The sequence below is a fragment of the Delphinus delphis genome, chromosome 11 (genome assembly GCF_949987515.2).
Source record: "Delphinus delphis chromosome 11, mDelDel1.2, whole genome shotgun sequence".
In the NCBI taxonomy this organism is placed as follows: domain Eukaryota; kingdom Metazoa; phylum Chordata; class Mammalia; order Artiodactyla; family Delphinidae; genus Delphinus; species Delphinus delphis.
Window position 1 is genome coordinate 55,534,542 of NC_082693.1, and position 27,058 is coordinate 55,561,599.

Below are 27,058 nucleotides of genomic sequence, written 5' to 3' on the forward strand. Positions count from 1 at the left end.
AGTTGCTTGCTGTTGTTATACCTTTTCAGTGGATAAAGGTAGACATCTTTTTAAATAAAAAAAATTCCGTGGGCTTCCCTGGTGGCGCAGTGGTTGAGAGTCCGCCTGCCCATGAGGGGATGCGGGTTCGTGCCCCGGTCCGGGAAGATCCCACATGCGCGGACCGCTCGGCCCGTGAGCCATGGCCCCTGAGCCTGCACATCCGGAGCCTGAGCTCCGCAACGGGAGAGGCCACAACAGTGAGAGGCCCGCGTACCAACAAAAAAAAAAATTTCCTGATATTTCTGATTCAAATTTAGGACTTCAGAGTTTTAAATTCCTTGATTTTGTATTTGTATCTCTTTTCTCATATGTTGAAAATCTTAGTTCTGAATGATATTAATGTAATTTGTTTTATCTTTTATAATAGTTTCAGAATAGCAGTATCAACATTACTTACTAATATGATTACTGAAAATAGTGTATGATTTTTTTAACTTCCTTTGACCTTAGAGTATATTCCACTAGGGATATACTCTAGTATATATATAGTTTTATTACTATGTTTTAAAATCATTTGAAATAGTTCTTTTTGATGTTGGTTAAAACTACCATGTTAGTACACAGCTAGATTCATTTGTTTTATTTTTAGATATTCTTTTTTAAAATCTAATTTTGTTTTATCATTTACGTGGTTCCAAGTTCAAATTCAAATCTACAAAGCAGGATACATTTGGAAAAGTATAGCTTTTATGCCTGTCTCCTCTTCCTGTTCTCGCCCTTTCCTAAAAGTAACAGTTTTTTTTTTAATTAGTTTTTGGTGTATCCTTCCATTTCTAAAATATAAGTACATATGAAAAAGTATATATATAATTATATATATATAAATAAATTTGTATTTTCTCCTTTCTTAGATAAAAAGTAGCTTACTACTTTTACTTGTCTTATTTTCAATGCCTTTTTTATTGAGTGTGAGAGTAAAATTTTTCAGTTTAATGAATGAGGTGGGTTTTTTTGTATTTTATGATGAAATTATATGGTATATTGGTGCTTGTGTTTGGGAATTTTTTGAAGTTCTGGGAAAGTATTAGTCATGATTATCAAAGTACTATTGTAGGAAAGAAAAAAATTGGGAAGAGAGATTGGATTCAGATCGTAGAAGACCTTGATTTTCCGGATAACAAGTTTGGAATTTATGCTATAGACAGTGGGAAATCAGTAAAGGTTTATAAGATTTCTGTATATTTTTCAAGTGAAAAACTTGAGTGGTACACTTTTTAGCTTTCATGTAAATTTTTTATATAATTGTGAAGTTGCATGAAATATTTTTTACTGATGGAGAAACTGAAGCATACATGTTATTACTAACAGCTGACTGGTAACAGATGTTTATTTGTACTCTGTGCCAGTTACATAGTACACTACTAAATACTTTATGTGGAGTGTCTGACTTAATCCTCACAGCAACCTGGAGAAGGGAGGGAATATTATTATTCCCATTCTCATCCCATTAGAGGAGAAATTTAAGGCTTAGAGAAATGTAATGCATTATCCTGGATTGGATCTTGGGCCTATCCAGAACATTATTAGGATAATCAGTGAACTTTGATTGGGGTCAGTTGTTTAGATGGTAATAGTGATCAGTGTTAACATCCTGATTTTGGTGATGGTTTACTTAGGATATATACACTGAGATAGTAAGGGGTAATGGGCATCATGCTTAAAACCTATTCTCAAATGGTTTGAAAATGTTAACAGTTTCATAATCTGGGTGAAATATGTACAGGAGCTCTGCAACTCTTATGTAAATTTGAAATTATTTCAGAATAAAAGAAAAAAAACACAGACTCATCCAAAGTCAGAGCCAGTATGAGGCAGAACAGAACAGTTAGTTGAACTACACACATGTGTCTCTATCTTTACTGCCTCTTCTCCTTATTCTAACCAAAGTCACATATGATAGCAAAGTTAAAAGTATCAAGCAGGGCTTCCCTGGTGGCGCAGTGGTTGAGAGTCTGCCTGCCGATGCAGGGGACACGGGTTCATGCCCCGGTCTGGGAAGATCCAACATGCCGCGGAGCGGCTGGGCCCGTGAGCCATGGCCGCTGAGCCTGCACGTCCGGAGCCTGTGCTCCGCAACAGGAGAGGCCACAGCAGTGAGAGGCCTGCGTATCGCAAAAGAAAAAAAAAAATCAAGCAAATTTTTATTCCTTCCTCATTGTTAAATATTTGTTAATTACTCACTGTAACAGTGTTAGCCATCACTTTCAAGTTTATTCTGAATCAGATTGTTTGCCTTCTGTAGTGTTTATTGTCTGAGATCACTTAATAAATTTTAAATGTAGTTTCTTTCCTTTGCTGTCTCTTTAAGTTGTAAGTTTATAGTTTATAATGGACTGTTAAACACATTTTATAAATATACATCTTAATTTAATTTTAAATGTCACTATCTCAAAATAATTTCCTGCTTTTTTAACATAGGTTATCCTATGATGAGGCATTTGCTATGGCTAATGACCCCTTGGAAGGCTTCCATGAAGTAAACCTCGCTTCACCTACTTCTCCAGACCTTCTTGGTGTGTATGAACCAGGAACTCAAGAGCAGACTACCTCACCAAGTGTCATCTACAGGCCACATCCTTCAGCTTTATGCTCCACCCCTATCCAGGCTAATGCCTTAGATGTTTCCGACCTTCCTACACAACCTGTGTATTCATCCCCCAGACGTTTAAATTGTGCAGAAATATCTAGTGTCAGGTAGGAGATCATCAAAATGCTTGTTTTAGAGTATTGTATTAAACAAACGAAGTTTGCTTGGTTAACTTATTTTAAGTTTTATTGTTTTAGAAAATTTGAATAATACAAGGTTGTTCATGAAGAGCAATACATGTTAATGCTCAAGAGCAGGGGTCACAAACTTTTTATGTAAAGGGCCAAATAGTAAATATTTTAGGCTTTGTGGGCTACACAGTCTCTGTTGCAACTGTTGGACTCTGCTGTTAAAGTGTGCAAGCAGCCGTAGACAGTATGTAAATGAATACGCTCCAATAAGACTTTATATATAGACACTGAATTTTGAATTTTATGTAATTTTCTTGTGCCACAAAATATTATTGTTTTTTTTCAACCATTGAAAATGTAAAAATCATTCTTGGCTTGTAGGCCTTAAAAAACAGGTGGCAGGCTGGATTTATCCTGCATTTAGTTTGCAGACCCCTGTTCTAAAGTAGCACTATCCAATAGAACTTTCTGGGATGATGAAAATGTTCTGTTTCTGTGCTGTTTAATATGATAGCCATTAGACATATGTGGCTATGAAGGACTTGAAATGTGGTTGCTTTGGCTCAGGACAAGCTATTAATTAGATATAGTGGTGAACAGATTGGATAATGCAGTTATAGACGTGTGTTTATGCCAGTTATATTTAAGCACATGCTGATGTTTTTTGAACTCTCCTTTACAGCATCCATGTTACAGACCCAGCACCTTGTTCTACCTCTGGAGTCACAGCTGGGTTAACTAAATTAACTACAAGAAAGGACAACTGTAACGCAGAGAGGGAGTTTTTACAGGGTGCTACCATAACAGAGGCCTGTGATGGCAGTGATGATATTTTTGGGTTGAGTACTGATAGTCTGTCCCGCTTACGAAGCCCATCTGTTTTGGAAGTTAGAGAAAAGGGCTATGAAAGATTAAAAGAAGAACTTGCAAAAGCTCAGAGGGTAAGCAAAAAGATATTTTATTCTTCCATATGTTATATTCAAAATTAATATTTATCCATGGGGGGGGCAACTCAAGTGAAATCATTACAGTTCTACACTTATCTTTTGAATATGCACAGTCTCAGCTCCTGTTGGGCAGCATTTAGGAATCTGTGAAATTGAGTAGGAAAGAAGCTCATCTAAGAGTACAAACTAGAAAAAAGAGATTCTTAAATTCTTTTTGTGCCCCCCGCCTACATTGCCTGTTCCCTGTCTTGCATTATCCGTAATGCAGATTTGGTGAGTTATGTTCCATGTGTGGGTTTTTTCCTCTCTGTATGTAATTGACTTTGTGATTATTTACTTGAAGCCATTCAGTCCAAGTCATTATGTTTTGGGGAACTGTTGTAGTAATGGTGCCTTGCGATTCAGCTGGGTATGAATATTTTCTGTACCTTACCTTGGAGAATTTCTTCTCCTAGTAATTTGTTCTGTTTCTCACTTGGTCATCTTTTAAATATCTATTTATTCCCAAATTTGTGACTATATCTCATTCTTTTTCTGCATCTGTAATTAAATTTTTAAAGGGAAATATATAGCACTAAATATTCATACATTAGAAAAAAGGAAAAGTTTCAAATCAACAATCTAGTCTCCCACTTAAAGAAACTAGAAGAACAGCAAAATAAAACCAGGAGCAAGCAGAAGGAAGGAAATAGTAAAGAGCAGAAATCAATGAAATTGACAACAGAAAAGATGGAGAAAATGAATGAAACAAAGTGCTGGTTCTTTAAAAAGATCAGTAAAATTGACAAACCTCTAATAAGACTGATAAAAAAGAACATAAGACACATTATCAATAGCAGGAATGAAACAGAGGGTATCACTATAGACCCTGCAGACATGGAAAGTATAATAAAGGAATAATACGAACAACTCTACGTACATAAATTTCACAACTTAGGTGAAATGGACCAGTGCACATTTAGAAAATTGAAGCAATAGGGAAAACATTCTATGACATGATTTCCAGCATATTATGACATTTTACAAACATATATTCCCATCTTCTCCCCACCAGACTTTTCTCTCAAGAGCATAACATTGATTTTTGTATCCCCAGTGCCTAGAATAATACAGAACGATGCCTGGCATATATGTCTCTTTATAATGCTTCAATGAATGGCTAATGGTTAAACATCCATGAAGATATGCTAAAACATTTTTGGTTGAATGTATATTTATCAGAAAGAAAAATCAATAGCCTTTTTAATCTTTTCCCAAAGGTAGGGGGTGTGGTGAGATGTGGCTATATTTGGCATCTGTCATTTGGCTCAGACTCTCATCTTAATACAGAGTATTAAGTGAAATAACAATTTATATAGAGGTAAACTATTGAACATATATATCCATCTTTGGGAATACATTGTGGTTACTGATTGATCAGAATATATTGCTAATTTCTTAGCTCAAGTTTGGAGTTATTTTTGAAATCTTTAGTTTGTTGTATTTAGAAGTACTGTTGAGGTAATTGAAATGATAATGATGTGTGAACACATGCATATGGTGAATTTTATTATGAAGAGTACAAGGTAGTATTAATACTTACTTAGAGCTCAGGACTTGAAAAGGACTGTGGAATATGAAAATACTTCCTGAATTAATGGCAACTCGTGAATCAAAATTATGTCAATAATCATTCTGTTTATTCTGATTATTCTTTTAAGAGTGGCCAGAAAGTTACCATTTTTCCATTCTTTTACTCTTAACCTATTTTTGTCTCCCTATTTAAAGTGGGCTTTCTTGAAGGCAGCATATTATTAGATCTTGCTTTTTTATCCTTTCTGATAATCTCTGCCTTTTAATTGGTGTGTTTATGTTAGACTATTTACATTTAATGTGATACAGTTTGGTTTAAATCTGCCATCTTATTATTTGTTTTCTGTTTGTCTCTTCTGTTTCTTTTTCCCTTTTTTCTCCTTTTATGCCTTCTTTTGGATTAATTCCATATGTTTTTGTGATTTCATCTTACCTCCTTTGGCTTATTGGCTGTATATCTTCATTTTGCTAATTTAGTGATTGCTTTAGGGTTTGTAGTATACAACTTTAACTTATCGCTCCCTACGTTCTGATACTATTATACTATCTCACACACAGTATAAGAACTTTACAAAAGTATGCAGTTGACCCTTGGACAAAATGGGGTTAGGGGCATCGACCCCTGTGCAATTGAAAATCTGCATATGACTTTATGTGGTTTTGTATCTGTGGATTCAGCCAACCACAGATTGTGTGCTACTGTAGTATGTATTTATTTTTAAAAATCCACATATAACTGGACACATGCAGTTCAAACACATGTTGTTCAGGGCTCAACTGTACTTTTGTTTTCGCCTTTCAGTTTTTTTGCTGTGATTGCCATAATTTTACTTCTTTATATGTTTTATTTAAATTCCACAATACATTTAAATTACTTTTTCATTAAACAGCTGGTTATTTTTTGAAGGGATTTAAATATAAGAATCCTCATATTTACCCATATAGTTACTATTTCCAGTGCTCTTCATTCCTTCATGTGGATCCAGATTTCCATCTGATACCATTTTCCTTCTGCTTGGAGGACATCCTTTAACATATTTGTTATGTGTGTGCTACTGATAAATTATTTTCAGCTGTTGTGTATTTTAAAAGGTTTTTTTTTTCACCTTTGCTTTTGAAATATAGTTTCACTGGGTAAAGAATTTTAGGTTGATAGTTTTTTTCTTTTAGTACTTTAAAGATGTTGCTCTAGTGTCTTCTGGCTTGCACTGTCTCTCACGAGAAGTCAGCTGTTATCCTTACTTTTGTTTTTCTGTATGTGATGTGATATTCCTCTTTATCACTGGCTGTAAGCTATTTGATTATGGTGTGCCTTGGTGCAGTTCTCTTCGGGTTTCCTGAACTTGGAATTTGTTGAGCAGTTCTCTTCGGGTTTCTTGAACTTGGAATTTGTTGAGCTTCTTGAATTTGTGGGTTGTTGGTTTTCATAGAAATTGGGAAATTTGGGCCATTATTTCTTCAAAAACATTTACTTACCTCCCCTATCTCTCCTCTCCTTCAGGACTCCTATTATGTGTACATTAAACTGCTTAAAGTTGTCCCATAGCTCACTGGTGCTCTATTCATTTATTTTTAAAATCTTTTTTCTCTCTGTTTCATTGTGTATAATTTCTGTTGCTGTGTCTTCAATGTCACTACTCTTCTTTTTTCCCCCTGTAGTATCTAATATGTTAATTCTATACAATGTATTTTTTATCACAGACATGTTAGTCTTCATCCCTGAAAGTTCAATTGGGTCTTTTAAGTATTTCATTTGTTTTGTTTAACATGTTTAGTCTGTCTTCTAGCTTCTTGAACATATGAAATACAGTTTAATAATAGTTAATCCTTGTCTAATACTGCTTTTATCTCTTCAGGTGAAATGCTGGAACAGATCATAGGCCTCACTTTATTGTTTCCCGTTTCTGGAGGATCACTGTCTTTTTTGCCTGATGTCCAATGTCTTAAAAATCATTTCACAATTTTTTTCTGGTTTTGTTTTTAGTTCTGTCAGGCAGGGTGGTAAATATGATCCCTGGTACTCTATCTTGATTGAGAGTGAAAGTTCTATTTCTTTATTTGTATTGTTTGCTCTGCCCCATCCCAGTTAACCCCAACACAGAAGTCTACACTTCAACATACACTTCAATAATTTTGAGCTTCATGAAGATAAGGATTACATGTATTTTTGCTCATGATTATATCTTGAGTACATAATGGCTTCTCAACACATTCTGTTGATTAAATTAATATATACATGTGTATGCAGTTACACTGTTGTGTAAGTAGACACACATGCATAATATATTAGTTAGGGATGTGCTAGCTTCTTGTAAGTTACCCCTAAATTTTAGTGACTTAATAGAAGTTCATTTTTATTCATTTAACACTTTAAAGCAAATGTTCATAGTTCACAGGCAATTCTTTGTGAAATAATTTGGGGATCTGTGTTTCTTCTGTCTTGGATCTTTGTAATCTTTTAGAGTTTTATCATATCTAACCAGTGAAGTGAAGGGAAAAGAAAACTTGGAGAAAGCACACCTGCTTCTAAAAAGCTTTGACTTAGAAGTGATACACATAACTTTTACTTACATTCCATTGGTGTGAACCAGTTTCATGCTGATACTTAAATGTGTGATGGGCTGGGAAATGTAGTCTTTGGTGGAGTAACCACTTACCAGCAACAAATCCATACTGTGTGTAGGGGGAGCAACCATGTGGTTATTGATTTTCAGGTGCAGGGATGCCAGAGGTGGTGATGTAGTCCTTCACTTGTTTGGCCTTCTGCAGGTCATTGCTGAAGAACAACTTTTGGTGGAATCCTGAGACAGAAGTTGGGTTTTAGTACATCACTTTTAAAATGTAGATTCCTGGAGTCTACCCCAGATTCTCTTGAAACAAAATTATTGTATTGAGGCTTGAGGATATGCATTTTCAATAAACTACGCTACTGATTCTTTTTTTAATATGTATAAATTTATTTATTTATTTTTGGCTGTGTTGGGTCTTCATTGCTGCTAGCGGGCTTTCTCTAGTTGCAGTGAGTGGGGGCTACTCTTTGTTGCGGTGTGTGAACCTCCCATTGTGGTGGCTTCTCTTGTTGCAGAGCATGGTCTCTAGGTGCACGGGCTTTAGTAGTTGTGGCATGTGGGCTCGGTAGTGGTGGCTCGCAGACTCTAGAACGCAGACTCAGTAGTTGTGGCTCACGGGCTCAGTTGCTCCACGGCATGTGGGATCTTCCCAGACCAGGGCTCAAACCCGTGTCCCCTGCATTGGCAGGTGGATTCTTAACCACTGTGCCACCAGGGAGGCCCTCCTTTTTGTTTTTTAATTGAAGTATAATTGATTTACAATGTTGTGTTAGTTTCTGGTGTACAGCACCCTATTGATTCTTATATTCACTAAAGTGTGAGACCTACTGATATAAGGTGTTACTTTCAACTTTTAATTATTCTTCCTTAAAAGATAATGAAAATGACTTAGAAAATAAAATCCAGTGGAATAGCTTGCAGCCAGAGAAAGTCATTCAAAACACGTACTCATACAGATCCGTGTTAAGCATGGCCCTACTAACTGTGACCAAGGATGCTTATAAACATTTACTGTGTTCTTTCATGAACAAACATTTCTTGAGTAACCAAAGTTCTCACAGCTTGTATTAGGCCCTGTAGAGGGAAAAATAAATTAGACTTCACCCTACTCTTAAGGTGCTTACTAGTTGGGGAGAAAAGACATGTATGCGTGGTGATGTTTCATTGATCCTTAGTTGTACGTTGTCCCTCATTTTAACATCTCTGAAATCAGTATGAGTTTTAAAATTGCTCCCAGCTAGGCAACAGTCATAAGAGTTGTCATTGCCAGCTTGCGTGCTAACTTGCCTGTAGCCGTACATGTTGTTATTAAATCAGTTGAATTATATGAGCTGGGTGCTGAATTACTGGGTTAAATGTCCTAAAAGGATCTCACTATGATAGGACATCAAAACAAAGAGAAAGGTACAAAAGAGAATGACATACGATAAAAATTTGTGTCTCCATCAGTTTAAAAGAGTTCTTCCTATAAGTACAAAATGAAAATTCTAAGTGAAAAAAACCCAAAACCCATCAGATCATAGTTTCATTGCCAGCATTTTTCTTTCTTGATGTATAAAATGTTTATGGTAAAATTAATGAGTCTTCAATTTGATGGAATATACTTGATCATAGAGTCCTGATTTTCTGTGTTTGAAATATCCCTCAAATTTCTTTTCTCTAGTACTACTACTCTTAAGTCTGTGTCTCTTGCCTGAAATACTTCAGTAATCAACTGTCTTCTCTGTCTCCAGTCTTTTTTTTTTAACCTAACCACACTGTTCAAGGTACTGTTTTGAATTGCAGTCTAATTGTCACTGTCCTGTTTAAAATCCTTCAGTGACTTCCCATTGCCTTTGGGATGATTTCCCCTTTTCTTTGAAGTACGTTCCACTTTCTTAGCCAAGGCTTTTCAGGACTCACCATAAACCTAACTTTCTGACATTATCTGTGGCATCCACCCCTCCCCGTCTTTAGCCACTGTGGAATGCACTGTTTTAGTCTTTACATTTGGCAGGCTCCTACTTTATCTAATATGTGCACATCACTACGATAGCCCTTATCAGTTTTCCTTGTGAATCTGTTTAAAGATTTGCTGCCCTCAGTAGGCTATGGCTTTGTGAAAAGCATGGCCTGGGCCTCGTTCCTTTTCTCTTTTCCAGCACCTAGATGCATGCCTGATGCATTGTTAGCACGAAATTAATGTTTGTTGAAGGAGTGAATTTCGAATAGCTATTTTACAGTATAAGGTACTGATAATGAAAAGTGCAAATGACATTCTAAAAAGTATTCACATGAAATACAAATCTGAGTTCATATGGGTAGATTGATTTAGACCTAGAAGCATAAAGAGTCAGAGATTTATGCCCAGTCCAGGTGGATGAGATCAAATTGGGGAATGAAACAGGAATGAATCAGACCAGTTTAACTCTAGTTTTAGAGTATGGATCAAGGGTAATAACTCTGAAAAGGGAAACTGAGCACATATTGTAGAGGGTCTTTAGTATCACGGTGAGGTTTACTTTGGTAAATGGTAGGGAATGATTCAAGAATTTGCCTTTGTGAATGACATATGCGTTGCTCTGAGGATTGGAAGCTTCTCAAGGGGACAGTATCTTACTTGGTTTTGTATCCTGAGGGATTACTGTAGTACCTACATAGTAGGAAATGTTGAATGAATTGACTTTTCATATATAATTATAAAATTGTGACATTTTAGAGTTCAGAAGGATCTGGAATTAAACGTATGTATTTACAGAGTTATAAATTAACTCAGGGAGAATTGGCATCTTTATGATGACTTTCTATTCAAGAACATGATATGTCTTTCTTCCTATTTATTTAGGTCTACTTTTGTATTTTGTATTTGAGAGTATTCCATTTTGTGTTGTAGTCTTTAGCATTATGAAGTTTCCTTTATCTACTTTACTGACTTTTGCCCTGCCTAGTCTGATATCAATATTGAGGTCTCTGTTTTGTTTTTATTTGTATTATATTTTTTAGTGCACTTCTATCCATCCTTTTATTTTTAATCTGTCTGAATCACTTAGTTTTAGGTGTGTCTCTTGTATAGAGAATAGAGATGGATTTTGCTTTTTTAGCCGATCTAAAAATCATTTTCTTTTAATAAGTGAGTTGCACATGTTTGTATTTATTGATAAGTATTCTGCATTGGGGCTTGTTTCTGTCACATAGCTTTCAAATGTCTACTCTATGAATACAATTCTTTTCACTATGTGCTCTGTTTTCTTTGTGCCCTCTTCCTTTTTTTCCTATTTGGTATTTTGGAAGGTTTGATTTCCATTCTAGTTGTTACCTTTAATCAAAGAATTTCTCTTAGCCTTTCTTTAGGTACTGACTTTGTTCTCTACTATAAGCAATACCATAAAATTAGTAACTATTTCTTTCCTTCTCCTCTATCATTTAATTTTAGTTAAAGGTATTATCTTAATGTTAATCTCTATGGTGTTAAATATGTTTAGGTTTATACTAATTGATTTGTGAGCCTCAAGTTATATCCCTTTATTCCCAGTTTATATTTAAGAAGTTAGTGAATTTAGTTTCATCTTTCTCCTATTTTGTTGGGTTTTTTTTTTTTTTTTTTTTTTCTCTGTACGCGGACCCCTCACTGCTGCGGTCTCTCCTGTTGTGGAGCACAGGCTCCGGACGCGCAGGCTCAGCGGCCATGGCCCACGGACCCAGCCGCTCCACGGCACGCAGGATTCTCCCAGACCAGGGCACGAACCCGCGTCCCCTGCATCGGCAGGCGGACCCCCAACCACTGCGCCACCAGGGAAGCCCTGTTGTTGTTTTTTTTGTGTGTGTTATTTTTACGTTTCTAAAACTTATAACATTTATGTAACTGTTTTCTCAACTTTATCCCCATTAAAAAAAAACAGACTTTTTTTAGAGCAATTTTAAGCTCATAACAGAAATTGAGAGGAAAGTACAGAGTTGCTATATATCCCCTTTCCCCACATATGCATAGCCACTCCCACTGTCAACATCTCACCCCAGAATGGTACATTTGTTATTGTTGGTGAACCTATATTGACATGTTATTATCCCCCATTTACTTTAGTGTTTACATTAGGGTTCACTCTTGGTGTTGTACATTCTGTGGATTTTGACAAAAATATAATAATGTGTATCTATCATTATAGTATCATATGGAACAGTTTCACTGTCCTGAAAATCCTCTGTTCTCTACCTATTCATCCCTCCCTACCCCTCAGTCCCTGGCCGCCCACTGATGTTTTTACCATCTCCATAGTTTTCCCATTTTCAGAATGTCACGTAGTTGGAGTCATACAGTAAGTAGCCTTTTCAGATTGAATTCTTTTATTTAGTCATGCATTTATTTTCCTCCATGTCTTTTCATGGCTTGATAGCTCATTTCCACTTAATGCTGTGTAATGATTCGTTATTCGGATGTACAAAAGTTTAATTATTCATTTACTTACTGAAGGATATTTGGTTGCTTCCAAGTTTTGGCAATTATGAATGTGTAAACATCTATGTGCAGGCTTTTGTGTAGATACAAGTTTTCATATCCTTTGGGTAAATACCAAGGTGTATGATTGCTGGATCGTGTGGTAAGAGTATGTTTGGTTTTGTAAAAAAATTGCAAGCTGTCTTCCAAAGTGGCTGTACCATTTTGTATTCCCACCAGCAATGCATGAGAATTCGTGTTGCTCTCCATCCTTGTCAGTATATACTGTTCTCAGTGTTTTGGTTTTTGGCCATTCTGATAGGTGTATGGTGGAATCTCGTTGTTGTCGTTTGCATTTCCCTGATGACACGTGATATGGAATGTCTTTTCATATGCTTATTTGCCATTTGTATATCTTTGGTGAGGTGTCTGTTCAGATCTTTTGCACATTTTTAAATCAGATTGTTTTCTAACTAAGAATTCTTTGTATATTTTGGTTAACAGTCCTTTATCAGATGTCTTCTGCAAATATTTTCTCCCAGTCTGTGGCTTGTCTTTTCATTCTTGTGTATTCCCGTCTTCTAGTTGTAGTTCTACAGTTAAATACATTTGCTTCTCACGCCCAGTTCTTAATGTTAAAGCTTCTCCAGTTTTTTTTTTTTTTCCAGTTTTTTCTTGATTACATGAAACTCATTTGCTACTTGATAACTCAGCCAGGCTCATGGGGGATATATTTTCTAAAGTTTTACAGTTTTATAATTTTCTGTCTCTGGTCTGACATTTGACGGATACTTTGGCTGGATATAAAATCCTCAACTCACAGTTTTTTCCCTTGAGTATCTTAAAAATGTGATTCCATTGTTTTCTAGCATAAAATGCTGTTGAAATTTGATACCTATCTGATTTCCTTTCCCTTGTATCAATAGTTGACTTGGCTTTATGTTTAACTTTTTTATTATGGTAACTTCACATATCTTCTGTTTGTTTGTTTTTCATGTTTAAATGAATTGGATTTCCCAGGATTATTAGGAAGAGATTCCTGTGAAGGAGTAGGATAAACCAGGATAGCTCTCTCAGTCTCATGTTCCAGGGCTTTCCCTTCTGTTGTTGGTGGTGTATCTGTGTAGCCACTTCTGTCTCTCAGAGGTAAGCCTTGTTCAAGGTTTTCTTGAGAAGGTGGTTCAAGATGATGGTGTTGGAAGATCCTGAACCCACCTCCTTCCATGGACACACCAGATCTACAGCCACATATGGAATAATTCCCTCTGAAAAAGAACTAGTTGAACAGCTTCTCCACACAAAGGATAAAAAGGCCACATAGAGACAGGTAGGAGAGGCAGACATGCAGTCTCACCAGGAATCCCACCCCTGGTGCGGCTGACCCACAGTCAGGGGGGATCTCACAAACACAGAGCTTCTCCCTGAGAAGCAAGGGGTTTGTGCCCCACATCAGGCACCTTGGGACCTGCACTGGACAGATGAGCCCCCAAAATGTTTGGCTTTGAAAACCAATGGGGCTTATGTCCAGGAGACCCAAAAGGCTGTAGGGAACTGAGATTTCACTCTTAAAGGCTCACATGCAGACTCTTTTACCCTGGGACCCAGCACAAAAGCAGCAGTTTGAAAAGTGCCTAGACCATAAGTGAGGAGATTCATCTGCTAATCTTAAAGCATCTGCCAGAGCGGGAGGGGCTTATTGGGACTCTCTCTGGGGATGGAAGTGCTGGCAGGCTCTGTTTTTGCATTCTCTATCTTGCAAGCACTGGCAGGTGCCATTTTTGCACTCTCACACTACCTTGCTTGTGTTCTCCATCCCTGTGCTCTCCCACAGCCTCAGGAAAGCCAGTGGGCACACGCTACCCCCTTGCTCTCCTGCAGCCCTGCTAAAGCCAGTGGGTGCACACAGTCCACACAGAGCCTTGAATGCCTGGCTCTAGAGGCCAGAGGGGGGCTTGTGTTTTTGGGGCTCCACGGGACTGAAACAGTTGGAGAGACAGTTCTTGGCAGACTGCCATCCCCAGGGTATGGCATAGATAGCTGACTGAAACACACTCCCAGTCTTCCTGTGAAAAATCCTATTTACTTGTCCTGGAGCTTCAGCCTGTTCTGAAGGGCGTGACATGTTCTCAGGGAATGTAAGCCAGGGGATGCCATCTTTGCTGTCTCCCTTGGCCTTGCTACAGCTCGCAGGTACCTCCCAGAAAGGAGCTTGAGCACTTGTCTGGAGCCCTGATTTTTGCAACTGTTGCCAAGGGGACACCTCAAGATTACCTGGTCTGGAGGCTGGCGAGGTTTTCAATTGTGGTCCTGTGGGACTGTATATATTTTCATACTTTAAAAGCTGCTGCCTAAGGGTCTGGCTTCTCATCAACTTGAAACTAGATGCTGATTAAGGTCCCGCCCTTTGGAACACTGACAGGTCTTGGCAAACCCTCACAGTTGGGACCTGTCAAGTATAAATCAGGCTGCCTAGATAGTCACAAAGGTTCAAGAGGCAACCAAGAGCTAGGACCTGAACAATAAAGTTCATTTTTTATTTATTTATTTATTTTTGCGGTATGCGGGCCTCTCACTATTGCGGCCTCTCCCGTTGTGGAGCACAGGCTCTGGACACGCAGGCTCAGCAGCCATGGCCCACGGGCCCAGCCGCTCTGCAGCATGTGGGATCCTCCCGGACCAGGGCACGAACCCGTGTCCCCTGCATCGGCAGGCGGACTGTCAACCACTGTGCCACCAGGGAAGCCCAAGTTCATTTTTTAAATGAGGCCACTCCTCCAAGACTGGGAAAGGTAGCTATTTTGCATAATACATGGAAACAAACACAGAGAGTCAAAATTAGGAAACAGAGAAATATATTCCAAATGAAAGAACAAGGTAAAACCACAGAAAATAGCCTTAATGAAACAGAAAAGTAATTTACCTGCTAAAGAGTTCAAAATAATGGTCTCACCAAACCTGGGAGAAGAATGGATGAACATAGTGGGAACTTCAACAGAGAGAGAGAAAATATAAGAAAGTACCAAACACAGGTCACAGAGCCAAAGAATCTAATAATAGAACTGAAAAATACACTAGAGGGGTTCAACAAGAGGATAGATGATGAAGAAGAAGAAAGCATCAGTGATCTGGAAGACAGGGCAGTAGAACTCAGCCAAATAGAGCAGCAAAAAGAAAAAAGAATGAAAAAAAGTGAAGGTAGCTTAAGGGGCCTGTGGAACACTATCAAATGGAACAACATTCACTTTATAGGGGTCCCAGAGGAGAAGGGAGACAGGAGGGGGCAGAGAACTTTTTGAAGAAATAATGGCTGAAAACTTCCTCAACCTGGGGAAGGAAACAGGTATCCAGGTCCAGGAAACACAGAGAGTTCCAAAAAAGAACTCAAAGAGACACCAAGACATATTATAATCAAAATGTCCAAAGTTAAAGAGAATATCAAAATCAGCAAGTGAAAACCAGCTTGTTACATACAAGGGAACTCCCAAAAGACTTATCAGCAGATTTTTTGGCAGAAACTTTGCAGGCCAGGAGGGACTGGCATGATACATTCAAAGTACTGAAAGGAAAAAACTTTCAGCCAAGAATACTCTACCCAGCAAGATTATCATTCACAATTGAAGGAGAGATCAACAGGTTTCCAAACAAGTAAAAGCTAAAGGAGTTCACCATTATACCAGCCTTACAAGAAATGTAAAAGGACTTCTTTAAAGCTGAAAAGAAAAGGCACTAATTAATAACAAGAAAACCCATGAAAGTGAAAGAAGGTTTTCTCCATCAGCCTAGTGTCTCAGTGCTTAGCATTACATCCTAAGATATTTTTTTTTCTAATAATACTTCCAGTGATCTGTTTCCTTTGGAACCTTGCCACTCCTTCCTCCTTTAGTATCTGAACCTTCTCTCTTGCTATCTCCATTATTCCCATCCTGCAATTTGGTTTTATATTCCAAGAGTTCTCCCCTTATGGTGGGGCTCTGTCCTTCTGGAAAGGTCTCTTTGCTGGATGCTTTGAGATTCCTGAGTGTTTAGAGCTTCACTGTACTGTTAGCTGCCTCTGTACTGCGTATGATTTTTACACTCATCTCTAACTTGGAGCCTGTGAAAACCCTTCCCTTTTTCTCCATTTGTTCTCACATTTTTTTCTTCCAGTTTTTACCAAGGGTATAGTCCTCTGCTTTGGGGGCATTTGTAATGATTTTTGGGTTCTGAGGCTTTATACAGTATCTCTGTAGTCCCTTTCACTTCCTGCTGCTCCCTTCCACACAGTGACTGATCCTGTGGTCTGGGCAGTGTAGCCACATTTTCTCATGGTCTAAGATATGTTGGGATTTTCTTTTACCTAGTTTTGTTGAAGATGTAGTCATTTGGTTCTTCTGATATCCCAGTTGGAATATTTGGTTGTCAGGAATTGTCAGGGGATTCAAAAACTATGCTGCCACCACAATTACAGAATAACTGTATTTGTGGCTGATATATAGAGAGTTTGGATTTTTTTTTAATCTCTAAGTTTGAAAGATAAATTTAGGGTAACATAAAATTGCATATTTAACATCTTAATAAAGGAATTTTTAGCATCTATTTATGACCTATTGAGGAGTCATGTATAAATGTAGGATTTTTGTCATTAATATTCTTCTTAATTTTAAATGTAATATACATTGTTTGCCTCTGGTTGCAGTGTTAAATGGGTATAGTCTCCTAATGGAAATTTTAGACTAATTGCAGTATGGTACATGGAATTATAGATAAACAATTTTTAAAGTAAACATGAAAAAACTTCACTGAACATTTATTGAAATGAATCAGCATAATCGAAGAAATTCCTTGGTTGATAGAAATAAATATGTTCAGAGAAAAGTTAAGGAAAAAAGAATGAAGTTATTTAATTGTTTATTTTCACATGTAATGAATAATTATACTTAATCTTTGGATATTTTATGATAAAACATGAAAATTTAATATACGAGTTAGAATTATTTGTAATTTTAGACTTGCCTGATTGTTTCCACATAGCAAGTGCTAAACAAACACTTTCAGTGTGAATGTTGTAGGTGGGGGCAGTATTAATATTTTGTAATTTTATTAGTAAAAATTGTATAGTCTGCTGAATCTAACTTCGAACTTTGGAAATAAAAAATAAAATGATCAATTTCTCATAGGAACTGAAGTTAAAAGATGAAGAGTGTGAGAGGCTTTCTAAAGTACGAGATCAACTTGGACAGGAATTGGAGGAACTCACAGCTAGTCTATTTGAGGTTGGTCTGTTTACATCTTGGCCAAGAGCAACGTCATGGTTTTTATATATTGATAGATTTGTTTTATGAGGGAATCTTGAAAAAGGTATGCTTAGCTTCATGCATATTTATAAGTCCTCTAAAAAGATAAAATCTTTAAGAAATGTAAAGTCTACAACTTAAAATGATATGAGAAGAAAAAAACACTGTGGGTTACCAGAATCAGGTGGTTTAAAAATGTGTATGTGGAAAGAAAGGAGGTAAATTTTATTTTTGATTTTACCAACTATTTAGGGGCTGCTTTAGACTATCTATATGATTCCGTAACAAAGATGGCAAACCCTTGAGGTAGTCTTCTGATAGGGGATGATTTGAGGAAAGTTAGAAGGCACACATCTTTATTTCCAGCCTGCCACAGGACCAAAATTCCTACCCAGTTCAAGCAGTGTTTCTCAGTAGGGGGGCCATTGACTTTGTTGGACATTTAGAATCCTTGGTGTATTAGGGTTTTCCAAGAAACAGAACCAATAGGATGTGTGTATTTACATATATACATTTACATGTATTTAGAAAGAGACTTATGTAAGGAATTGACTCATGCATTTATGGAGGTTGGCAAGTCCCAAAATCTGGAGGATGAGTTGGTAGGCTGGAGACCCAGGAGAGATGATGGTGTAGTTCCAGTCTTGAGTCCAAAGGCTGACAGACTTGAGACCAAAGAAGAGCTAATGTTTCAATTTGAGTCTGAAGGCAGGAAGAATACACTTACTCTTTGGGGATGAGCCTTTTTGTTCTAACAGGCCTTCAGCTGATTGGATGAGCCTCACCCACATTATGGAGGGCAGTCTGCTTTACTCAGTTTACCAATTTAGATGTTAGTCTCATCCAGAAGCATCTTCACAGAAACATCCAGAATGTTTGACTAAAGTATGTGGACACCTGTGGCCCAGTCAAGTTGGACACACAAAGTTAACCATAACACTTAACCCAAATTCTAGTAATACTCCCTCATCATTTTGACAGCTTTTAAATATCCTTGTGGAGGATGGGGAGAGGGTATTATTCTTGGTTAAGAACCACTACCTTTAGGTTATAAGACCTTTAGCCTTCAGAAGTTCCTTATTAAAAACATTGATGTGTTACTAGAATGACTAGTGTCATTATCACTTTACCAGTATTTTCTTTTTTTCCCTAAAAATTTGTTCTTAAAAATTTTAATGTAAAAAAAGATTTTGCCGCCTGCCGATGCAGGGGACACGGATTCGTGCCCCGGTCCGGGAAAATCCCACATGCCGCGGAGCGGCTGGGCCCGTGAGCCATGGCCGCTGAGCCTGCGCGTCTGGAGCCTGTGCTCCGCAACGGGAGAGGCCACAACAGTGAGAGGCCCGCGTACCGCAAAAAAAAAAAAAAAAAAGATTTTGGAGGGAAAATTTCTTTACCTTTTGTTATTTTTGTATATGCAGAATCTTTTTTAGTTTTAGCTGTATGTATTTGCTTACCTAGTTGTAATCCTAATATATTTTGTACTTTAAATAACATCTTTTCATGTTATTACATAGTGAATGTAATGATAATCATAATCTATCAGGTGTACATTCCACAGTTTCTATCATTACAAGTAATATTGCAGAAGATATTTTCAAACGTGGGCTTTCCGTGCCCCATCTGCTCCACAACCCTTTGCCCTCTCCCCTGTCTTTTTGGGTGTCATTTACTTTCATGGACATTTAAAAACTAACTTATTTTCTTGTTTAGTTAGCTAGTTATCAGAGATGAGAGGAAGATAAATTTAAGCATAGAGGTAGTGGGAAGTTAAAGATCTGGAATAGGAGCTGTGTAACTTGTTACATTTTTATATGTAGAAGGACTCGGAAACATAAGACTTTTCTTCCAGCAATGTCTGGTTAGAAGAAATGTTTATAATATATGGATAGTAGATAAGCAAACAAATATATTATGCTACTTACGTTAATTTTGATTTCCTATCTGCCTGCCCTTAATTTTAACCCTGCTTATTTCCATCCATCTGCACTTACATGTGCATTTTGTTAGATGAAGTAAGGGGAGAACAAACAAACTTTTCCCTCTCTATAGCAGGATGTGAAGTACCAGAAATGCAGTTCATGCAGTGAATGAAAAAGTTATCTAAAAAACATAGTTTTGGGATCCGTAACTTATCCCCAACCTAACAATGGCTAATAGCTTTAACTGTGTATACTTTCTGGGAAAGAAACTACACTGATTAAAGATGATTTCAGTAATGAAGAAAGTTGTATTCAAACCAATACGAATTTAGAAAAAAAGGGCAAAACGTTTTTCTGTGGTCTCAGTTGTGCCTTCATGATTTCAGTTTACCATTGTCTTATGAAAAGATGTTTTTTGCCTACATTTTATGTATATGTGTCTGTAGTTTTTTTAAGAATTAAAGATTTTTCTGAATAAACTCTATTTACACAATTTTGGTAAACTTGTAAACTCAGATTAGGAATTTATTATGAATGATGAATAATCTTGAATATAATTATACTTAGTATTTAGCAAACTTGAGTCTTAAATGTATCAAATACAGGACTCTAAAATTTTATATATGTGTGTGTATATATGTATATATATATTTTTTTCTTCTAGTATTTTAGCTTTTGAGATAATGTAAAATATAAAATGAAGTTGGTTGAAAGAATGCTTTACAAAGTAGTCTACATTTAACATGGAAAAAAAAGATATGTAGTCTTAAGATGTTTTTATGTTTTTTCAGCCAGTTTTAATAAATGTCTATGATATGCTTAGTTTTCTCTCAACAATGCCATATGGCACATATAGTATAAATTGTTATTTTGTCTGTGAAGAAAATGAGGCATAATTAGAGTAAGGAGCAAAGTTGGGACTCAGATTCATGACCTTGATCTTGCTTTAAGTGCTATGAAAGTCATAAATGGAACTTCCATTTGTCTCAAGCCACAGAGACAAATTTGAGCATGGACCTTCATTATGATAAAGATACCTACTATTTATTGAGAGTTTCCCATGTACTAGACACTGTTCTAAGAGCATATGTACTTACTTACAAATTATGCACATACACTAACACACATATAATATGTTACATACAGTATAAAACAAAAGTTTTAAAAAGAGTGAGATAATAAAAATGCTTAAATTTTTTATAATAGTACAAAAATATTTTATTCTCACTAAAACATATTGTGTGTGTGTATATTTATTTAGTGAGAGCAGTGTGATTGAATATGTTACCTTGTTTTTGAAATCTTCTTTTAAATTTATGATCCAGATGAAGGTCTGGTCTAAATTCCATTTTTAAAATTTAGATGTAATGCTGCTGCTGACTCACAGATACACTGATCCAAAAGGAACAAGTACTTCTTTTCCTGTAATAAGTCATTATACTGTATTTTCAGTCCCATTGCCAGTTATGTGAAGGCTTTTCCAGAACATTCTCTAGTGAATTTTTGTCTTCTCTAATACCAACAAATTGTTTTTGCAAATTAATCAGAAGATGTTGAATAAACACTTTTTTTTAAAAAAGAGAAGAAAATCCCCTTCATTTGAATCACTGCTAACCAGATAGGAAAAAAATTCTGTTTTCAAAGTTTGTAAGTATACAGACATGAATATTTGTATAGATCAGAGGTCTGCAGCCTACAGCCTGCAGGGCAAAACTGGCCTATATATACTTTTGTACAGCCTAATGAGACAAGATTGGTTTTTACATTTCCAGATGGTAAGAGGTGGGGAAAAAAAATCAAAAGAGGAATATTTGGTGACATATGAAAACTATATGAAGCTCATATTTCAGTGCCCATGAATTTTTATTGGAATGGCCTCAGTCATTGTTTTACTGTCTATGGCTGCTTTCACACTGCAGCAGCAGAGTTGAGTAGTTACAATAGAGACCATATGGCTTACAAAGCTCAAACTACTTACTATCTGGCCTTTCTAGAAAGTTTGCTGACTTCTCATATAGATGATACTTATATCATTTTTCAGTTTCAGAGTGAGAGTGATAGAAAAGTTTTCAAACTTTTTTGAATATATCCTTTGATGTCTTTTGTCAATTTGCTAAAACCTATGAATTATCATTTTAGATACTGCTCCTGCCTCATTCTAGCTCTTTTCTCTTTCCTTTTTGGACTCCAATAACATGTATGTTATACCTTTTCAATGTATCCCTTATATCTCTAGGGGACAAGTCACCCCAAATCCCAGCTCACTTTCCTGGATTTACCTGTTCTTCTGGATCTTGGTCCCCTGATTCTTCACTCTTTTGTTAGCTCTCTAATGTCTTCAAACACATTTTTAAAAAATGTCCCACTTTTAAAAATTGTTCTCTGTAGGAAGTTTGTTTCAAGTTGCATAGTCTGCTATTTATGAAACCAGAGTCCATTTCCAAACATTTAAACAAATATTCTCTCCTTAGCACGAGTTACTTCTGCATTCATAGTTTAAATGTCACTTATCTTGGTGGGTCAGATAGATAATGTTTATTATTTTGAAACTACCTGTCAAGTAGTGTTTTATTGACAGCGACATCACAGAAAAATCTAGCACAGCTGAAACATTTGTTATTTTTAAAAGAAAAATGCTTACCTCATTATTAAATTTGATAGCTCTTACAGACTTCGACACAAGATAACCAGCATAATTGTGCATGGCATATTCTCACAGTTAATCTCATTATAAAGCATTGATAGTAAAGCTTCTCTTATTTAAAATAATATAATCTGTAAACTCACATTCATGGGCACATACAAGCTGCAGTTCATTACAGTACTCTAAGAGCAAATGGACAAATGGGAGTGCCACCGTGGAATTCTGGTGTGGAGAACTTCTACTCTCCCCTGAACAGTCAACAGACCTAGTGAGGGTTCTTTTGTCAAACGATTAAATGTCTTTGAAGCTGATTTCCTTCCTTCCTTCCTCCTTCCTTCACTTCCTTCCTTCTCATGAACTGTAAACTGAAGTTCTAAAATACATGTTCTTAAATCCTGGGGGATTATCCTGAGCACCCTGTATACTGTTCCAGTCTATTCTTATTCTTTATAGGGATTATTCCATACAGGAGAGTAAGCTTTTTAAAGTACAAGTAAGATCATGTCACTCTCTTCCTTAAAAAACCATAAGGCTTCATAGTGGATTTAGAATAAAATCCAGAATTTGTACTCATATTTTATTTGATTATTAGAATGTAATCAGAATGTAAGCTCCTTAAGAGCAGGGACCTTGTCTCTTTTCCCAGTGTATTATCAGCACCTGGAACAGTATCTCATGAAGAGGTGTCATGACTAAGTGTTTGATGAATAAGTGATATATGAATAAAGGGGAATTAAATACCTAGAGTTTCATATTTGTGGTACTAAAAAGTTACGATCTTATTAAAGGGTTAACTCTGATTTGCCTTTTTAGATTGCTCTGCACCAAATTGTCATTTAATATCATTTTGTGAATACTTTTATTGGAAGCTCTAAGGTTTCTCAACTGTTATTCCTATAAACTGCAACATTATTGATGTGTTAATATTTTTACTTGTCCCTTCTGTATGCCTTTGCTGTGGGTAGTAATATGAATGAATTGTGTGTGTGTGTGTGTCTGTGTGTGTGTATATACCAAATTATAAAACCCTAACTGCAAGAAGTTGGATTTGACATGTGGGTTATGTGTTTTCCTTCATCACATTTGCAGTCCTTACACAGGGATTGATCAGAATGATCAAACTCAACTTGGCTGCCTCAGTGGTAATAGATACTAAAAGAAGGTACCTATTCCTTATTCCTAATAGTTGGTCTGGCTGATGACAACTGCTATTTCAGCACTTTACACTGGATACTTAATTTTAGGCAAAATTTTGTTAGTGTATCTTTGCCTCAATCATAGACACATGTTGAAAGATTTTTGAAAATAAATGCTAAATACTTTATTTCCAAAATTTGAGATGTTAACTTTTTCAGGAAGCTCATAAGATGGTGAGAGAAGCAAATGTCAAGCAGGCAACAGCAGAAAAACAGCTAAAAGAAGCACAAGGGAAAGTAAGTTGCTGCTGCTTTTAATACTGTAAAGTGTAAAGAAATTAGTGATTACTATTTTAAAAATACCTTAACATTTATTGGATTTGTTCTGATTATAAAAGCAGTGCTTACTTTAGAAGATTTTTAAAACTACAGGAAACTATAAAGAAGAAAATAGCTACTACATATATATAATTAATAATGAATGTTTGGTGTCCATTTATATTAGAAGCAAATGAGTTAAAGCCTTGTGAATCACATGTATTATCAAAAGGATTACATAATCACATTTTTTTCTTTTTTTAACATTTATTTTTATTTTTTTAATTTAATTAATTAATTAATTTATTTATTTTGGCTGTGTTGGGTCTTCGTTTCTGTGCGAGGGCTTTCTCCAGCTGCGGTGAGCGCGGGCCACTCTTCATCACGGTGCACGGGCCTCTCACTGTCACGGCCTCTCTTGTTGCGGAGCCCAAGCTCCAGACGCGCAGGCTCAGTAGTTGTGGCTCACAGGCTTAGTTGCTCCGCGGCATGTGGGATCTTCCCAGACCAGGGCTCGAACCCGTGTCCCCTGTGTTGGCAGGCAGATTCCTAACCACTGCGCCACCGGGGAAGCCCACATAATCACATTTTAAAGTTAATATTTATTTTCTTAATTCACTAAAAAAAAGCCAACTGAAGTGTTATTAGATTTTACTATTTTAGGAACGAACAGCAACTAATCATAAGCTATTTTTTTAATATATTTTGAAGATTTTGAAAATTCACATAAGTGAAATGTTAGACATTTTGATAATTTAAAAAATTTCATCTGATGTGAATAGCAGCTGAATCCAGACTGTATGGAAACATCAAAAAACTTGGTTTTAAGAAAAAACCATTTGGTTTTACTTTCCTTTTATTAATCCATAGGAAATACAGATTAAACTTATATTTCATCTTTGAAAGTAACCAAATTGCTAACATTTAGCTGCATCTGTCATAAAACATATTCAGTGTATGTGACTGTGTTGATTTCTTTTCAAGATTGATGTACTTCAAGCTGAAGTAGCTGCATTGAAGACACTTGTATTGTCCAGTTCTCCAACATCACCTACACAAGAGCCTCTGCCAGGTGGAAAGACACATTTTAAAAAGGGGCATACAAGAAATAAAAGTACAAGCAGTGCTATGAGTGGCAGTCATCAGGACCTCAGTGTGATACAGCCAATTGTAAAAGACTGCAAAGAGGTAACTCGTCCAGGACTGTCCCCTCTGACTCTGTTGATACTTATTAATTCTCATCACTGAGGTGTTGGTTATGATTTTTGCCAGCAAAATTTTTAGTACAAAATATTCAATATTTAGATGGGGGAGGCATTATCTAGAGCTGGCTGCTTTCAGGGATTCTTCATTTCCCTTCTCTACCTGGCTGACTTTGGAGTACCTGCTGGAAACTTGGTGAGTTTCTTAATCTCGATATTTCATTTAGGGAGCAAACTGTCATGTGTTGTATAAAGAAGAGTGGGTGGCTTTAATGCTATGACTAGTCAAAATTTATTGCTAGGGTGCTCTAGCAAAATATGAATATAAGAATGTGTGAAAATGTTTAGGTGGTTTTCTTGAAGAATGGCACATTGCTTTTACTTAAATTCTGGGAGAAGCAGAATTTTATATCAGTAAGGTAGTCCTAGAGTTCAGATAATTAAGCAACAAAAAATAGAACTAATGGTAGCCATATCATTTTAAAAGATATGTTATAAAGATAACTGAGATAATAACTGGAAATATTTTGAGGGTTTTTTTTTTTTTTTTTTTTTTTTTGCGGTATGCGGGCTGTTGTGGCCTCTCCCATTGCGGAGCACAGGCTCCGGACACGCAGGCCCAGTGGCCATGGCTCACGGTCCCAGCCGCTCCGTGGCATGCGGGATCTTCCCGGACCGGGGCACGAACCCGCATCCCCTGCATCGGCAGGCGGACTCTCAACCACTGCGCCACCAGGGAAGCCCCTTTTTGAGGTGTTTTGAGTAAAATAGTTTTTACTTACATATGATGAGAGAACATTTCCAAGGGGATTGATCACTAATTAATGAGCAGCCTTCTCCCATTTTTTTCTTAAAAACTATATTTTACATTGTGAATTCAGCTTCATCATTATTCATTAAGAAGCTGTGTGTGCTTGTTCAGATTTTTGCATGGAAGCCAGGAGTTTATTAAATTGAATAACCAAGGTTGTTACTTATTTTAATTGAACTGCATTTTTAGTTATTAATAAAAAAGATGCTAGTGAGAGAGAAGTTCAGTACTTGGTCAAATCTGAATGTGACAAAATCTGAAATTCACATTGGTTTCTATTAAATATTTAAGAAGCTTTTTTAGTCATAACTTTAATTCTGATTTCTTTCAATTTAGATAGTATTTTTTTTTTGGCTGCGTTGGGTCTTAGTTGCTGTGCGCAGGCTTTCTCTAGTTGCAGCAGGCAGGGGCTGCTTTTCATTGTGGTGCTCAGCCTTCTCATTGTGGTGGCTTCTGTTGTTGTGGAGCACAGGCTCTAGGCGTGTGGGCTTCAGTAGTTGTAGCACGTGGGCTCTAGAGCGCAGGCCCAGTAGTTGTGGTGCACGGGCTTAGTTGCTCCACGGCATGTGGGATCTTCCCAGACCAGGGATTGAACCTGTGTCCCCTGCATTGGCAGGCGGATTCTTAACCACTGCATCACCAGGGAAGCCCTAGATAGCATTTTTCATTGCTTGGTACAACTTGTATTTTTGCTATGGTTTCTCAGTGTGTGTAATTATGTACCTTTTTTCCCTATTGTCTACACTAAGAAAATTTAAATATTTTCTCATGGAAAATTTTAAAGTTTTGTTTTTAATTTACAAGATACCTTAAAATATGAATAGGCAGCATATAACTTTTTGCTTTCCACATACATCCTGTTTTCTGATACATGTGAAAAACTTGTCAAATAGTTTCATTAGACAGCGGAAACACATAAATTTGACTTGTATAAGTCTTAGAAAACAGTCTAACAATTGGAAGGAAAATGAAACATATCCATGTTTCTGCAGAAAATGTGATGGGGGCATTTGGTCATAACGTATCTTCTGAAAGCATTTAAAACACACGTGCATGCATGCACACACATGTAATGAGGCAAGGCTTTGAGATCACGTCACTCAGATGTCAACTTTTACTGGTTTCTTGCTCTGTAACCTTGGTCAAGTTATTTTATTTCTCTAAACCCTAGTCTCCTTATCAATAAATGGAGATTATAATATTTATCTTGCTCAGCTTTTAGGATTAAATGTTTGTGAAGTGCTTACTGTAGTTCCTGACAGAGTCAGCTCTTAATAAATTAATTACTGCCTTTAAACTAGAATCTTTCCTTAGAACACTACTCACCTACTTTGAGCTTTATATCCATCAAAGGGTAGACTTTACAAAGAAAGTGAATTTGAAAATGTAAGTATTACTTATCTGCTAATATTTTTATCCTTTCACCTTTAGCTTTGATTCAAGGAATTTATGGATTGGGATGAAAAATATTCACATTGAGATTGCCATTATA

General features: G+C 36.6%; 1 protein-coding gene across 12 annotated transcripts in view; it reads left to right on the forward strand.

Moving 5' to 3' along the window:
- RAB3IP (RAB3A interacting protein) overlaps window positions 1-27,058 on the forward strand; it is a 176,618-nt gene that overhangs the window by 128,723 nt on the left and 20,837 nt on the right. For 11 of the 12 annotated variants that reach the window (XM_060025216.1, XM_060025214.1, XM_060025217.1 and 8 more), the window contains 5 exons: window positions 2,461-2,736; window positions 3,443-3,701; window positions 17,417-17,512; window positions 23,455-23,532; window positions 24,538-24,741. In XM_060025216.1, coding sequence (XP_059881199.1) covers window positions 2,461-2,736; window positions 3,443-3,701; window positions 17,417-17,512; window positions 23,455-23,532; window positions 24,538-24,741 — 913 coding nt within the window. Of the gene's footprint in view, window positions 1-2,460; window positions 2,737-3,442; window positions 3,702-17,416; window positions 17,513-23,454; window positions 23,533-24,537; window positions 24,742-27,058 lie in introns of those variants that run through there. The other variant, XM_060025213.1, reaches the window with a different exon arrangement.